Source organism: Bos javanicus, chromosome 7, assembly GCF_032452875.1.
Source record: "Bos javanicus breed banteng chromosome 7, ARS-OSU_banteng_1.0, whole genome shotgun sequence".
In the NCBI taxonomy this organism is placed as follows: Eukaryota; Metazoa; Chordata; class Mammalia; order Artiodactyla; family Bovidae; genus Bos; species Bos javanicus.
Window position 1 is genome coordinate 37703926 of NC_083874.1, and position 15985 is coordinate 37719910.

The 15985-nt window shown below is 55.0% G+C and overlaps 1 protein-coding gene across 1 annotated transcript; it reads right to left on the reverse strand.

The window, feature by feature from the left end:
• Nucleotides 1-6988: 6988 nt before the first annotated feature.
• SNCB (synuclein beta) lies at nt 6989-15976 on the reverse strand. Its single transcript, XM_061423024.1, has 6 exons — nt 15656-15976; nt 14891-15020; nt 12102-12143; nt 11772-11890; nt 7965-8054; nt 6989-7634 (listed from the first exon to the last, which is right to left on the reverse strand). The coding sequence occupies exons 2-6, from the start codon at nt 15009-15011 to the stop codon at nt 7602-7604; spliced, it is 405 nt and encodes a 134-aa protein (XP_061279008.1). The 5' UTR covers nt 15012-15020; nt 15656-15976; the 3' UTR covers nt 6989-7601.
• Nucleotides 15977-15985: the final 9 nt, after the last annotated feature.

Below are 15985 nucleotides of genomic sequence, written 5' to 3' on the forward strand. Positions count from 1 at the left end.
ACCAGAGGAGATGTGGACAGAGCTCCAGCCATGTCTGCTACATGGGCACAGTCTGGGCCTCTTTCCATCTGTGCCCTTTTCCACTCTCCAACAACTCTTGTTCCATGAGGACTTGTTGATAAACACATGTTTAAAAATGAAAATTTCCAGACAACAGAACAAAACACTTGCCAAAGTAGAGTGGAAGATCAAGAAGGACATGGATGTAAGCAGTGTAGATTTGGATCCCGACTTTGCCAGTTACTAGTGTGTGTGGCCTTGACTGAGATCTCTCTAGGCCTCAGCGTCATCATTTGTTTTCTTTTTTTTTTTTTAAGGGCTGGGCTCCGGGCACCGGCGGCAGTGGAGGATTCTCCTGGCAGCGGGACCCCGTCCTCTCGACCCGGAGCTCCAGCGGTGAACACCAGCTTCATCATTTGTAATTCTTACTTCTCAGAGCTCTGAGGAGGATGAAGGGAGGAAAAAGTCCTCAAGCACCAAGCATAGTGTAACACTCCTGGTGGGTGCCAGGGTATGGCAAGCCCAGAACTCTGTACCCTTATCTGACCACAGCACCTCTGTTTTCCTTGGGGATCCACCTCCTCACTCCAGTATATGTGGTGGAGTGGGATGTGCCCCACTGCCATCTTTAGGGGTGGGCAGTGACCCTGTCCTGGTCAATCAGTGTGTGGTGATTAGTTTCATGGCTGGAGGCAGAGCACAGGATCATAGCCAGGGCAACCAGTCTCCCACTTCCCTGGAGCTTTAGGGGTTGCTAAATTGATGGTGTGTCTGCCTGGAGTTACTGAGGGTCATCTTTGTCCCCACGTGGAGAGTCTGCCTGGGCCGGGATTGTGGCTTGTCTTGGGGTTCAGGTTCATCCTGTGAGAACCAACATGGTCACCCACACCCAAGTGAGTGTGTGTGTATGTGAATCTTGGGTTGGTCTGCCTCTGGGAAGCCACACACACTCGTGCACACCAGAAGATAAACAAGTGCCTGCAGTTCTTTGGCTGGCGCCCAGGCCGGGGGTGGAATAAACAATCCCAGTGACTTTCTGAAAAGCAAGCGTGTGTGGCAACAGGCGCCATGGAGACAAGCAGACTGTACCACAGCACGGGCAGCAGCCACCCCCCTGATACCACTCCTGTGCACACATACACACGCACATACACAAGCACTTCTCATGTTCAGATCATATTTGTATCCACTCCATCACGCATAGTCCTGCTTCCACACCCAGGCACACCACCCTTGGGATCTGCCCCCATTTCAGTTTTGCTAGAGGCTAAAGGCTTTTGAGAAGGTCTGAGATTTCTAATATAATAGCATCCATGGTTCCTCACCCCTTTCTGGACACTGGTCCTGATGTAGGCCAAATTTTAGCAAATCATAGCCTCTAGGGAAGTGTGTGTGTGGTGGGGGTTGCCGGGGGAGATGGAAACAGAGAGAAAGATGGAAGAGGAGAGAGGTGGGGGAGGGGGACAGGATCACATGGCAGGCAATACTATATAAACCCAACTTCCTAGAAAGTTCTTCTCTTTGCTTCAAAGATGCACACTCAACAGACATGCACCTGCTCCTTCAAGAAACACTCGCCTAGCCACCCTCTTCCAGGCGTGTATGCACACGACACTGGGTACAAACATTCACATATGTATCGGTCCTCATACATGCAGGGGGTTAACCCAGAATCCTACAGGTGATGATGGCGGTGGTGTACAATTTACTGACTGCCTAAGTGTTTTACAGTCATCATCTCATTACATTTAAGCCTTAAGAAAAGCCATCTGAGATTGATATTATTGCTATTCCCATCTCATAGCTGAGGGTACAGAAGTTCAGAGAGGTTAGGTAACTTGCCAGGGTCACAAAGTTAGAAAGTGACAAAGTCAGGAGAAGAATCCTGCCCACACTATGAGACTTTCTTCATTTAGTCAGATAGACATGCAACACGCATGTGTGCACAGGTGTGTGTGTGTGTATGCGCGCACACACACACATACATACGCAAACCCTGCCTCCTTAGTTAGTGCAGGGAACTGATGCCCATGAGGTCATCTTCCTCTTCCTCTCTCTGACCTCCTCATGGGCATCACTCCCAGCCCCTCACAGCACTGCCCTGCTTTTTAGGAGCGCCCCTGGCTCAGACACCTATGAGCACAGCTTGCTGCCCACAAAGGTCCCCTCCCCCCAGCAGCTGTAGGCCCCGGCCCAGCTGGGGGCGGCCCTAGGATTTGGCTGGGTGACTCAGGCTGAATCATGGCCCAGCTGCTCCTTGGCAGCCCTCTCCCCTACTCTGCCCAGAGAGCCTATTTTGAAGGCAGAGATGGGCCTGGGGTGGAGGGCAGGAAGCATGGGCACTTGAGAAGGAGGAATCAGGCATAAGAAGGCCTCTGTGCCCACTTCTACTCCTCAGTGGTCTGCAGGCACACAGGCAGCCCCTGCCCATGCCCCTCGTTCTCCCAGAAAGAGAACCCTTTTGCCTGGACATGAGCATGGGTCTCCCTCTCTGATTCCAGGACCCACGTTGGCGCCCTTGTCCCACTTTTTGGCTTTCATAACAACGATAACAATATTTACTATTCTAATGGATTACTCACATGTTACAGTATTCCACAGTTTTCAAAGCACTTTCTCATCAGTATTGCATTTAATTCTCTTATTAGTTCTAGAGTGGACTAATAGCATCCTTAGGAGTGGAAATTAGTATCCTTAGGTTTGAGCTTATGTGAACTGTTTAAGGTCACACAGTGGGTAAAGTGACAGAGCCAGGAACCAAATTTTAGGCTTCTTGGTCCAACCTGTGAAAGGTAAGCATTAAGGCTGGAGTTGAGCTGCAGTTGGGCGTGGGGGGGGGCGTGACATGAGTATATGGGGCATGGCAGGGCCATGGTGGGGCCATGGCTGGGGCATCAAAAGTAGCACAGGGGCGTGGCAAGATAGGGGGTATGCGGAATGTATGGAGGAGGCATGCCTGGTGGCTTGGTGTGTGAGGATCATGACAAAATTATTCTCTTCACCCTTCTGCAATTAATAGATTATGGAATCATTTATGCTTTAAAATCTTCTTTTCCATGTTTCAGGCCAATATCCTAAGCTTAACAGGTCCATATCACCAACTCAATGGACACGAGTTTGAGCAAACTCTGGAAGATAGTGAAGGACAGGGAAGCCTGGCGTGGTGTAGTTCATGGGGTCGCAAACAGTCAGACACGACTGAGCAACTGAACAATGACAAGCGCAGACCATAGAATTTCTACTGAGAAGACTTGACCTATAGGACCTTTGTTTTCCAAAGCCTTAGTTTGCGCATCTGAAATGATGGGTCCGGGCCTCCGGTGTGGTAGGGTGTTGAGAGGCATGCATGCAGTCGTGTGCATCATGCCCTTTAGAAGCCATGAAGGACTTCACAAAGGCTGATGTTTTTCACATTTTGTTTTATCTTTTTAAAAACGTCTGTGAGTGCTGGGCAGAGGGGTGCGTGGGCTTCTGGGAACCTGTGTGCGGTGCTGAGAGGGGGAGTGGGTGACAGCTCTTCCTTCCCCCAGCTTGGTCTCAGCCTGGCCTTCCCCCACCCTCAGCCCAGAGCCGGTTTCTAGGCAACAGGATGGATGCAGGGATGGTTCGGAGGGGAGAGAGCTATAAATAGGGAAGGGAGAAAACAAAAATAAAGTTCCAGAGAAAGCAGTGGAGCTGTATTACTAGAGGTGGGGGCGGGGAGATGGGGAGGGAAATGGGTGAAGGGTGGGGCACAGGGAAACAGCAGCTGTCCCTTCATCAGAGGAGCCGGTAGTCTCAGGTTAGCCAGCTGGCAGTGGTCCGCAGAGTGCTCACACAGGTGAGGAGGGGGTTTTCGTGTGCATAGCTGAGCCAGATGGGGGTGAAAAGGAGAAGTCTATTATGGCTGGAGAAATAGGGGAAGCTCAGAGGCAGGGATTTCAACAGGCAGAGTGACAGGCAGATGTCCAGGTGAAGGAAAGAAGCCGGCAAAGGACTGGAAGGTGTGGATCAGCCAGGCTGGGGCCGGACTCCCAGATCTCGAAGGCCTGGCTGAGCTCAGTCTCGCCGACCTCACACCCCATGTCCATGCAAATACGGGTGGGTTCTTCCTGTGCTGCAATGCTCGCCCTCCCCAGATTTTCCAGGCCCCTCCTTTTCATTCAGGTTTCAGCCTCTCAGACACCTGAGCTGATCCACCCAGTTGAACATTGGTCACTACCCTTGCTGTGTCACATTCTGTCACATGGCTTTATTTTATGTTCTTCATAAAACCCCAAATTGTCTCGATCTGTGTGTTCACTGATCCATGGACATGAGTTCTTCTGGGGCAATGACCCCAGGGCTGTTCCCTGTAGCCCCTTACTTCTAGGACCAGAGTAGGTGAGCATCACACACTGTTGAATGACTAAAGGCACCCAACACGTAGACAACCTCCTTTTTCATGTGTGAACAGAAATATACCTGCATCTATATGTAAGTGTGATACACGGCTCAACCCCACCACACACACACTCACTTGCAGCCTCCCTGAAACTGCATGAGATCTGTTATCTCCACTCTGCTGCTTCACATTTTCCTGTTGTTGATGGGTTTTGTTTGTCTCCCCTCAGAGCAAGTCCCTTTTGGAAAATTCCAAAGAAAGAGGGCTTCGGAGTCAGGCTTGGGGCTGAATGTGGCCTTTGCCACTTCCCAGCGATGTGACCTAGGGCGGGAAACTTTGCCTCTCTGGCCTCCATTTTCTCAACTGTAAATTAGGGCAAATAACAAGGAATCTTTGAGGATGGTTTCAAGTGAAATGAATGGAGGCAAGTGCTGGATGCCTGGGAAATGCTGGGCACTGGGGAAATGGCTCTGTCCCTGTCATGAAGGAGGCACCCAGGAGCTAGCTGTGTGTTCCCACAGAAGCACTCACAGTCAGGACTTGGGTCTGACACAGGGCTGGCATCTTCTGCTGACGCTTCTGGGCTTGTGCCTGGAATGCATTTAAAGTGACCCCTGCAGATGAGAACATTGGTCTCTGAGCAGAAAATCGAGCTCAGGAAACCAGGTGCGTGGCTTGGCACCCAGGAAGGAGGAATAAAGCTCTTCACAAGCAGATGGTGAACCTGGTTTTGGCATCTAAAAATGGGGATCAGGTGCTGGTAGCTGGCAAGGAGGTGACAAACTCAAATTCCTCAGAGACGAAGCAGTTCATGAAAATGAGTGAAGTGGATGGAAGGAACACAACAGGGAGGGAAAGGGACTGTCGCCAACTGGAATCAAATGAGAAATATTTAAACCTTGTGCTAGCAAATTAAACATCTCTACAGGCCAAATTCAACCTAAGGACCACGAGTCTGCAGTCCTTGCGGACTGTGGGTTGCAAATAATGTCTTAATTCAGACAAAGATGATCTGGACATCCTAGTACTCGCACGTTGAGTCAGAGAATTAGAGACCCCCACGGCCCCACCCCCCACCCCCGTTTGTTCTCCCTACACACACGTCTGCCAGCAGCTTCGTACTTCCGGAAGTAAAGGCTCCTTCACTGCAGGCCAAAGTGACTCAAGTGACCCTGGTGTCCCCCAGCGTTCAAGGCCTTCTGCACCCTACCGCCCCCAACAACTCAGGGAAGGAGGGGACGCTAAACACTTGGGGGTTGAATAAATAGAGCAAGCTTCTTCTGGCCCTTAGGTTTCCAAGGGCGAAGAAAGGTTTGAGTCGGAAGGGAGGTCGGACTTGGCAGAGAAAGGATGGCGTCTTGATCAGGCGAGGTTTAGGGGCTATCGTGACAAGGAGGTGCTGGGCTTCCGCATGGGCAAGGGTGGTGGCCTGGGTCTGAGCCAGGTTAAGCTACTGCTGCGGCGAAAGAGAGCAAGAGCGCCGCAACGGCGGGGGCGGGGCCTACCCCTGGCTGGGGCGGGGCCTCGACGCGGGCGCGGTGTGTTCTATGCCAATCAGAGCAGTGCTTTCGCCCTGATGGGGGCGGGGCCTCTGTGCAGCACCGCGGCTTCTCCGCCCCTACTCCCCAGTGCTGAGGCGGTGTTGGGGGCCCTCTAGTGCAGTACCTGGAGAAGGAAATGGCAACCCACTCCAGTATTCTTGCCTGGAGAATCCCAGGGACAGAGGAGCCTGGTGGGCAGCCGTCTATGGGGTCGCACAGAGTCGGACACGACTGAAGCGACTTAGCAGTAGCAGCAGCAGCAGTGCAGATACCGATCTGCGCAAGGTTCCGGGCCAGCTTCCCAGATTTCTGCAGACCCTAGCTCACCTCAGCCGAGGTCGCAAACTTTCCGAGGCTTTTCTGGGAAGGGTGGAGCACTGGTTGCCCGAACTCTGCCTTTTTTGGGGGGACAACTGTCCATTTCCTCTCCTCCGGGATGAGTTTTTCTGCAGCGGGCCGGTGTGCGCAGGGGTATGTGCATGTCAGTGTTCTTGGGGTGTGTGGGGGCGGGGAGTTTAGGGTCAGCAGCTTCTTCCAGTGATCACGCTGCTGTTTTCCCAGAGCTTCGCGGTGCGCGTGCAACTCTGAGTGCGCGCCCGGTTCTGCACTTGTCGGCCAGCGTGCTGCGCGCGTACAGGTGCGCGCCTGTCCGGTGGGTACACTCGAGTTGGCGCGCAAGGACCAGCATAAGTGCACACAAGTCCGCGGCGCGTAGCCATCGATGCTCCTGCGCTGCCTGTGCCTTGAGGTGTGAGCCTGTGGGCCCTGCGCCTCGGCCGTACTGGGCTTCCTTCCGCCCAGCACCCCCAGTAGGTGCTTTATGGTCCAGTAGGTGGCGCCCGAGGCCGCCTCCCTGCCAGCAGCATGTCCCAGCCTGGGAGCGAGGCGTGGTGGGTGCCGCGTCCATCCAGGTCGTCCATGCGGGAGGGTAGGAGCTGAGGCCCGAGGTGGTCAGTCTTACACGTGGTCTGGGTGTGCCGGGCCCCAAAGAGTGGAGTGAGGCAGGCTGTAACCTGGAAGTCTGTCGGCCCCCATCCAGCGCCCAGCCCAGCCCTGCCCTGCCCTGCCCGTGCGGCGCCTGCTCCAGACAGATTGGCTTTATTCATGGACACGCAAAGAGGGGGGCGGCCGGACCCGCCCTCCCGGAACACGCTCACACGAGGGTGGGGGACTCTCCATGCTACAATCACGATACACGACGCCCGCGCTCGGACCGGGTCGGCTAGGGGAGGGGTCATGGCACAGCCTGGCTCCTGGTTTTGGTTTAAAAGAAAAAAAAGGTTCTTGGGATCGATGTGGGAGTGCGCTGGAGGGCTTTGGCAGGGGTGCCCGGAGGCCCTTCAGAGAGCCTCTATCGGGGGGTGAAGGGGAGCCGTCGCTTTCCTGTTCGTTTAAAAACACATAGAACATGCTACAACCGCGCAGATACCAGACCGGATGGGGCGCGGAAGGGGCAACATACGTGCTGCGAGGTTCCCAGCCTTGGCCGCAGCCCCAGCCCTGTCCACGCCCCAGGGTTGGACGCGGGCGGGAAGGACAGACAGAGAGACTCAAACACGGGCTCCGAGGGGGCACCTCGGAGCGAAGGAAGATCTCGTGTTTTGAGGGGAAGGGGTAGAAGGACAGCCCTGGCTCTGGGGGGCGGGGCAGGGGACCGGGAAGGGATTGTGCTGCTGGTGGGGGGCCGTCCTGGGCCCTTACGCCTCTGGCTCATACTCCTGATACTCCTCCTGCATCAGAGGGATGGGGGTAGAGTGGAGAAGAGCAAAAGAGGAAGGGGTTGGAGACCAAGTGGCCAGGCCGCGCCCCGAGACCCTTCGCCCACCAGGAGGAATAGTGAACGCCCCTCCCCCTGGGCAGGGGAGAGACCTAGAATTTGGGGACGGCTGGGATGTTCCTGGGCAGGGGTGCCTGAGACCCAGCGACAGGCTCCATCTGCCCTCCCTCCCTGCTGCATCTCTGGGGTCTGGGGTCTGGGAGCTTGAAAACACACTGTCCCAAACTTATCCTCCCAGGAACCTCCCACCCCAGCCGGGGACGCCCAAAGCCCCACCCCTCACCTGGGGCTGTTCCTCATAACTCTCTCCTTCAGGCTCCATCAGGGGCTCGATCAGCGGCTCCTCGGCAGCTTCCTGGGCCACTTCCTCTGGCTGCAGGAAGAGAAGAGACAGGGCCTTTGAGGCCAGCTGCGCATGCCCCCCAGATTCCTACCCTGGGAAGTTTTTGGCTGATCTGGGGAAGGCTGGGCTTTGTTGGCAGTGCAACCAGAATTTTTAATTGTTTATTTGGAGTGCCTTGGAAATGGGATGGAGCAGTGAAATCCCTCCAATCATGGCTTGAAGCTGGGGATGTCCAGGGGTTGCAGGTACCCATACCCCTCTCCCAGCAGCTGACAGCCTCCTGTGCTTCCCTTGATGGGACTGGATGGGATGGGGAGATAGCACACATAATCATCCATTTGTCCCTCTTTGTGTCAGCTCTGTAGGTGGGGGGTGCTTAGGAGGACCCCAAGATAACCCTGGAGGCTCCTCTGGGCTGGAGGGAGATGGAGGCTCAGGGACAGAGCTGAGCAGGGGCTCTGAGCCATTCCCCTGCCACTTTCCACCCATCCCTCCCCCAGGGCCCTGTGTGGCCTGGTTTCTTCAGCTGTTGCTATTTTAAGATAAGCTGGAAGCAACAGCTCATGGTGTTGCTTGGATGTGTGAGCTAAGACTCTCCCCTCCCCATAGCATCTGCTGCCCAGACCTGTGCGGGCCAGCATATATGCAAATAGGGGGCTGCCAGACATATGGCCAGTCCCCTGTGAGCGAGCACATATATGTGCACAAACACGAGACTGAGCTGATTGCACACGTGGGCACACACAGTAACCTGAGGTTCATGCTCTGTAGGCAAGGGGCCCCACCACGTCCCCCAGTTGCACATGTAACCACAGTCCCTCCCTACTGGGCAGAGGTAAGAATCTGGGGACCCATGAGGGCTGGCACCTTGGCCTAGTTGCTCCAGCTCTGTCCAGGCAGCTTCAGCTCCTTCACATTACCTGTCTAGGTGGGCCCTGTGACCACATGAGTTTACACTCCTGGCTTAGCTCACTTCCCCTAGTTACAGGGAGTCCACCACAGCCCAGGAGGTGGAGAAATGTTAGCTTGCCCAAAGTCACCCGGCTATGACCAGAACCCAGGAAAGAAACAGAATGTGAAGAATCCCAGCTCTGTACATTGTTTGGAAACAAATGTCCAACAGCAGGAGAATAATGTGTGCACTGTGGTCCTGTCACACAGAGGGTACCGCACGTCTAGGATGGGAAAACCCAGTGCACACCAAGGCGTGCTTGACTCCCCTTCTGAGTGATGAGTGAAGGAACCCGGGTACAAAAGAACATGTGCTTTAGGATAACGTTTACATAAAGCTGAAAGACACCCAGATAATCTGTGGTGATAGAAGCAATTAACTGTGGAGGGGGACAGGATAAAGGTGAGGAGAGTCAGGTGCCGGGGATAAACGAGACCCTGGAATAAGTGCCCCCTTAAATTTTGTGCCCCAGGCACTCCACTTCCCTCACCCTAGTCTTAGCCCTGGGAGTAGGGTGGGAGGGAGGGTAAGGGGGGCTTCTAACGAGCTATGTCTTCTGTTTTATGTCTTGATCTGGGTGCTTGATTACCTGGGGAGAGTTGAGTTTGTGAAAATTCCATGGATCTGTGTGTTTTCTGCATGAATGTTTTCTGCATAATATACTTCAGTAAGAAGTTCACTTAAAAACCACCCCAGCCTTGCTATTCACACCTCTTTGGCATCAGGTCAGTTGCTTCACCTCTGATCTCAGCTGCCTCGGATGGGAAGCGGGATGGTGTCTTTGCTTTGTATGCGTGTGGGGAGGCTTCCACGATACTGTATGTGGGCAGATTGAGAGGTAGAGACAGAAACTCACACTCTTAGCTTGCATGACTTCTCCATGGGGCCAGTGGCCCCAAACACCTGGCTTTAGATTGTAAGTCTATGATCTTGAGTTCTCTTGAGAAAGGAGGTTTGAAATGTCAACAAGTGCTGGTAAGAGGAAGGCAGCCTGAGAAAAATGATTGTGTGCAAAAGCCCCCTCACCAAGCCTCAAGCTGACAGCTCTGCTTTCTCTGCGCCCTAGCTCTCAGTACTGGGCCTCGTCCCATGTTGGCATCAAGGGACTACAGTGACATGAACCTGAGCTTAGCACCTCCCAACTACCTTCTTGGGGGCAGGCAGGATTTGGGATCTTGAGTAGGTCACTTCACCTCTCTGAGCCTCAGTTCTTTTACCTATAAGATGTGCTAATTGTGATACCTTTTTTTACAGGGACATTGTGAAGATTCATTGAGTGACTCCATGTACAATATTTAGAACAGCACCTGCCCACACAAGAGATCAATGAATGGGAGTGATCACTGGAAACAAGGATAAGAAATGGGAAGTCACACAGCTGGTAAAATGCAGAGACAGGACTTGAACCAGAATTTCTGAGCAGAGGGAAGGAACCAACTGAGCAGAATGTCTAGAGTGGAGGGTGCTGTGTGGTCTCCTCCCCCAGCCCAGTGGATGGATCCGCTCATGCCGAGATCACACGGAAGGAAGCCCCACCCCCATGGAGGCAGATTCAGCATTTGTACGTGGAAAACATGGAGCACCGCACAGGAGGCAACTGTGCAGATGGTGTATAGATCCACAGAGTTCAACGTCCTAGCACACCTGTGACACAAGCCCCTGGGGGCACACACAGGCTGATCCTGTGATCGTGGGCCATCATCTCTTACTGAGCATTCACTGTATGTCATCCAGGCTCTTTACGTCAGTGGTTCTCAAGATGTGATCCCTGGACCTGCAGCATCAACATCACCCAGATACCTTTTAGAAATGTACATTCTAGCCCTACCTCAGACCGATCTGATGCACACTTACGTTTTTAAACACCTCTAAGCTACATTATCTCTAATCTACACAAAAGTCCTCTTGTATTCATCTCCTGTCTTAGAGGCAAAGAATCAGGCTCAGAGACGTGACAGGACCTGCCCAGGGCCAGACAGTCAAGAAGTAATGGAGCTGAGATTCAGATCCAGCTCTGTGGGGCTCCAGAGCTCACAGCCCTTACCCTGCAGCATGTCCTAAGGAAGGTATCTGACTTTGTGCACACATGGGTTGCTGCCACCACTTGCCTGGGGTAACATGTCTGCACAAATGTGTGAGACACAGTTCATCCCTCCCCATGGCCCACTTCTGCTCACGCCTGCCTCAGGGCCTTTGCACGTGCTGTTCCTCCTGCCTGAAATAGACTTCCCACACGGTGTGCCTCATCACTTGGGTGTCAGCTCTAATGTCACCTTCTCAGAGAAGCCCTCCCAACTAAAGTAGCCCCCTCACCCCTTGACTCTCTATCCCATCGCTCTTGTTTTCTTCATAGCACATATCCCTGTCTGAAATCATCTTGTGCACTGGTTAGCTGTTTACTGTATCTTCTCCCACTACAGAGTCAGCTCCGTGAATGTAGGAACCTATTTGCTGTGGTAACCCCTAGAACGATCCCTCCCTGGCATGAATACTTGTTGACTGAAAAGACGTGAGAGAACAATCAGTGACATATGCAGATGAGGCCAAAAGCAGGCCAGATCACACTCACGAGCAGGATACATGTACCCAATCCAGATTTGGGTCACAGTCACGGGGAGTGCCATGCCCGCACAAAGCCACATGCAGACTCATGCCGAGCTGTGTCTATCTGGGCCGTGCAGAATGTTAGGCGAGGTGGCTTGTGCCCCAGGCTGGCTGGGGGAGCAGGGAGCCTGGCGGCAGATTTATGGGTGTAGCTGGTATGTGTGTGTGTGTGTGTTGGAAGGATAGCTCACCTTCAGATCAGTGGGGAACTCCTCCTTCTTCACCAGACCTGTGGCTGCTGCAATGTTCCCAGCCCCAGAGAACACGGCTCCTCCCAGGTGTGATGCCTGCTCCTTGGTTTTCTCAGCCACTGTGTCAGGGAGAGGGTTGGGGGCAAAGGTCAAGCAGACATAGATGCCCTCCTCCTCCATAGTGTCCCAGGGCCTGACTTCCCACAGAGCACTACACCCCGCAGAAAGCTCTGGGGGTGCCCTCTCCCGCCGCCCTCTGCCCTCACTCTCTGGATGTCTGCAGACCCTAGGCCAAGGTAAGGGAACAAGTGGGCAGGGCTGGGCTAGTACCTGAGGCCACTCCTTGCACCACCCCTTCTCGGGTTTTGCTTCCTGTGGGGACAAAACGGAGCACACTTAAGGGCCGAGGGAACAGAAACCAGCAAGCACAGTGGTTACAGAGTGGGCAGAGGGGCCCAGGCAGCATGGGCATCCTGGTCCCTCCCTGCCTTCTTGGGCCCCCAAATCCCACAAGTGCCCCCTTCCATGCCTGCATCATCTGGATGTCCAGTTCTCCCCACTGTCTGTCCCGGTCCCATGCCCTGACCCACCCACCCTCCCTTGGATGTTGCCGACGATCCAGCACTGGGAAAGCACTCTGCCTGCCAGTTCATTTAATCCTCTGCCCTGGATGGGAGCAGGTCGGGGTGGGGGTGGACCTTGGGGTGGGGCGAAAAGATTCTGTCTTTGGAAAGGTGCCCTTGGTGCACAACTGCCCACATCCTGCCCCAGTACACTCACATCCCCACACCCCCTGCTCCATTTCTTAAGACTCTTTTAAATAGGGTGCAAATCTCTCCTTTTGGCCAAAGTAGCGAGTGTCTTAGATGCAGGATGGGTCTAAGGGTGACGTGAAGATGGTGACTGACAGCTACGGCATTGGCTGGGTCTTCCCAGGAGGGTAGTAACTGGGAAAGGCAAGAGAGCCTGTCCTGAGGTGGGGGTGGAAACCTTCGGGCGAGAGGGATGTCTCCAATCCTGAGGATCTGGCAACCCAGACAGCAGCAGATAGAGCCATAAACGGGAGTGTGGGCCAGCTGAGGCTGGCGAGAGGAGGGTGCAGGCAGACGGGCTTCTCAGGGCTAAGGCCAGCCACATCCAGACACCTGTGGCTGGGGACTGGGGATGGAGGGTTGTGCAAGCACTTCCATTTATTCCTCGCATAAACACTTGTTGGCACCTTCTCTGATTCAAGTCCTAGGCTGATGGCTCACTGTCAGATGAGGGACAGAGAAGAAGAAAGTTGGTGCCTTGGGCCTCAAAGTAGTGGGGAGAGGAAGTCTGGGCCTCCGGGGGGTTGCAGGATTGGGGGGGCGTTGTTTCCCAGGTCTTGACAAATGGGGAGCAGTGGATACACAGAAAGGGGACTGAGGAGGGTGTTTTAGGGACAGGAAGCATGTAGGCGAGGCCTAGAGAGGTGTGATTTCAGGGTCTGCATGGGGCACGTTGATACGGTCTGTGTGCTCAGAGTGATGGAGACTGAGATGGAACCATGAGGCAGGTTGAATGCTAGGCTACAGGGAGCTGAGTCTTTGATGAATAGGAGCCGGGGACCATCAGGAGTTCCTGCTCAGGGAGAGGAACAGGAGGTGCCAACCTGGGGGAAAAGGAGGTGGTTGTTGAGTCTGTTAGCAGGGAGACAGCATCAGGGATGTCAGGGGTCCACAGGAGTGAAAGGGCTGAGGAAAGAGGGAGGCCAGAGCTAGGGTCCAGAAGGTGTGAGCTCAAGCCTTCTCCCAGTCTCCATCACCTGCCCTAGCTCTAACCACCCTCATCTCGTGGCTATGTTACCTCCCAGCGGGCCTCCCTGTAATTTGTTCTGTCCCCAGAGTCCTAGGGGACTTCTCTATACTGAAGCCAGATCATGTCGGTCCCTGGCTCACAGTCTGCCATGGCAGTCAGTCTAATGCTTTGCCTGCAAGGGCCCCTCATGAACTGGCTATTTCTGATCTCATTTCTTATCCTTGCTTTCTGCCCTCTGCTCTCAAACCCAGTATCTTTCGCCCCATCCCAGGGCCCTTGGCACCTGCCTTTTCTGCACCTCCCTCCCCAATGCTCCTTATTCTCTGGGCTCAGCTCAAATGCTACCCTCTTTGATTACCAAAGTGGCTCCCCACCCCAGCCACTGGATGTCAAAGCCCGAGACTGGAATACTTGACCTCACCATCAGCAGAGCCGGCACCTACCAGCACAGAGTAGGTGATCAAAAAGTATTTTTCAAATTACCACCATTCCAAATCTGCCACAGCCCTGGGCAGGTTAACCAATCCTCTGCAGCCTGAATAGAAGATAATTCTATCACACAAAAGTAAGCCCTGAATCAGCAGACTGAATGCAGAGTTTCTTGCCTCCCTTTATGCAAATGACCCTGAAGCATCGCTCTCCACCCCCCCCCCCCCACTTAGAGTGAGATATTTTAACCACTTGGCCTTTCTCCTGATGACAGCTGTTAGTTGCAAGGACGGTGGACCCCTAGGAGAGATGCCAATAGTGGAACCACTGAGAGGAGAGCTTTCAGAGGTGGAGAGCAGGGCTGGGAGGGAGCCCCAACAATACAAGAAGGAGAGTGGTAAGGGGAGGGGGGCACTTTGGAATCCATAAAGCTTGGCTAAAACTTCAGCTTCAGGTCTTATCAGCTGTGACCTTGAGCAACATAATCAAAGCGCTGGGAAGCCGGGGTTTCCCTGGTCGGTGGATGGGCAGGGAGCATTAAGTGAAGTAATAGATGTTGCAGATGTATTTCACGCTGTACTTGGCAGACAGTAAGGGTTCAACACCAGATAACTATTAATAATGGGAAGAAGAAGCAGAAGAAGGCTATCTTCTTTGATCCCTGCCTTGCTTCTCTGGACTTCCAGCTGAACTCCACGCTCATCAACCCTTCCTCCATTCCCCCCTACCGTCCGTGTCATCACTGACCCAGGCTGGCTATGTCCTCAGTGACCCTGCTAACCCGGCCCCATCTGCTGACTCATATTCTCCGGCCCAGACCCCCCACTTCCTCCCTCTGAGGACCTCGGCTCTGTCCTCTCGGAAGACACCCAAACCTCGCAGCCCCGGAAGCCCCGCCCCTCGCCCACCGACGTAGAGGACACCCTCCTTGGTCTTCTCCGCGGCCTCGGTGACCCCCTGCTTGGTTTTCTCCGCGGCGGCCACGACGCCCTCCTTGGCCATGGACAGGCCCTTCATGAACACGTCCATCCTGGCGGCCTGGGGAGGACGAACACACGGGCACCGGTGCGCTCGCCCACATCCTCACCCCAGCCCTTGTGAAGAGACCGCAGGTGTCCCATTCCCTCCCCCTGAGACCGAAGGCGCCCTTCTGGCCCGGAACCTCCTCCCACCTTACTCCCTTCCCCAGCGCCAGGCCACAGGGCCGCGGCGAGTCCTAGCGTCCTTGAAGCCCGTGAACGCAGGAGGGGCCCCCCGCCTCGGTTATCCGGGGCCCTGCAACCTGCAGCCCCGCGGAATCGGAGTGCTGGGCATGGCGCGAAGCCCGGGGGCCTGCCTGTACACACGCGACAGACACACGGCCACGCAAACAAACATACTCCTTGGACACGCTCACGTGCACACACAGGACCCTCAGACATTCGAACGCGCACAGACACGCGGACACACCACGGGGCATACGGGCGCGGGCGCACGGCCACACGGCCATCCAGGCAGCTGCAGACACGAAGCAAGAGAGACACATACCCCGGGTCGCACACGGACACGCACCCCGCGGCGTTCTGTTTACGTTCTCCGGCCCCTTCCCCATCCCATCCCGTCCCCCCTCCACTCCATTGCCAGACCTTTCCCCTTCGGCTAAGCCCGGGGCGCCAGGAGCGCGGCCGCCTCACCTAGATGCGGGGCCCGGGTTGGGGATGGAGTGGCGGCTGCGGCAGAGGCTGCGGCAGGTGGACGCACAGGCTCGGCTGGGCTGGGCCTGGGTGGGCTCGGGCCGATGAGGGATCGGGCCGTGTCCAGGCGTTCAGGCTGGTCTGCAGCAGACGAGGCACGAGCCCTGAGCCTAGGTGCAGTAGTGTCCGGGCCTGGAGTGCTTCGCCAGCCGCCGCTCGCTTCTAGCGCCCTGCTGTCTCGCGCGCTCCTGCTCCGGCTGGGGCGCTGCGGCAGCTCTGAGCTCAGCGCCACCCCCTGGCGGCCGCGCCACCCCCTCGGCCTGACTGACA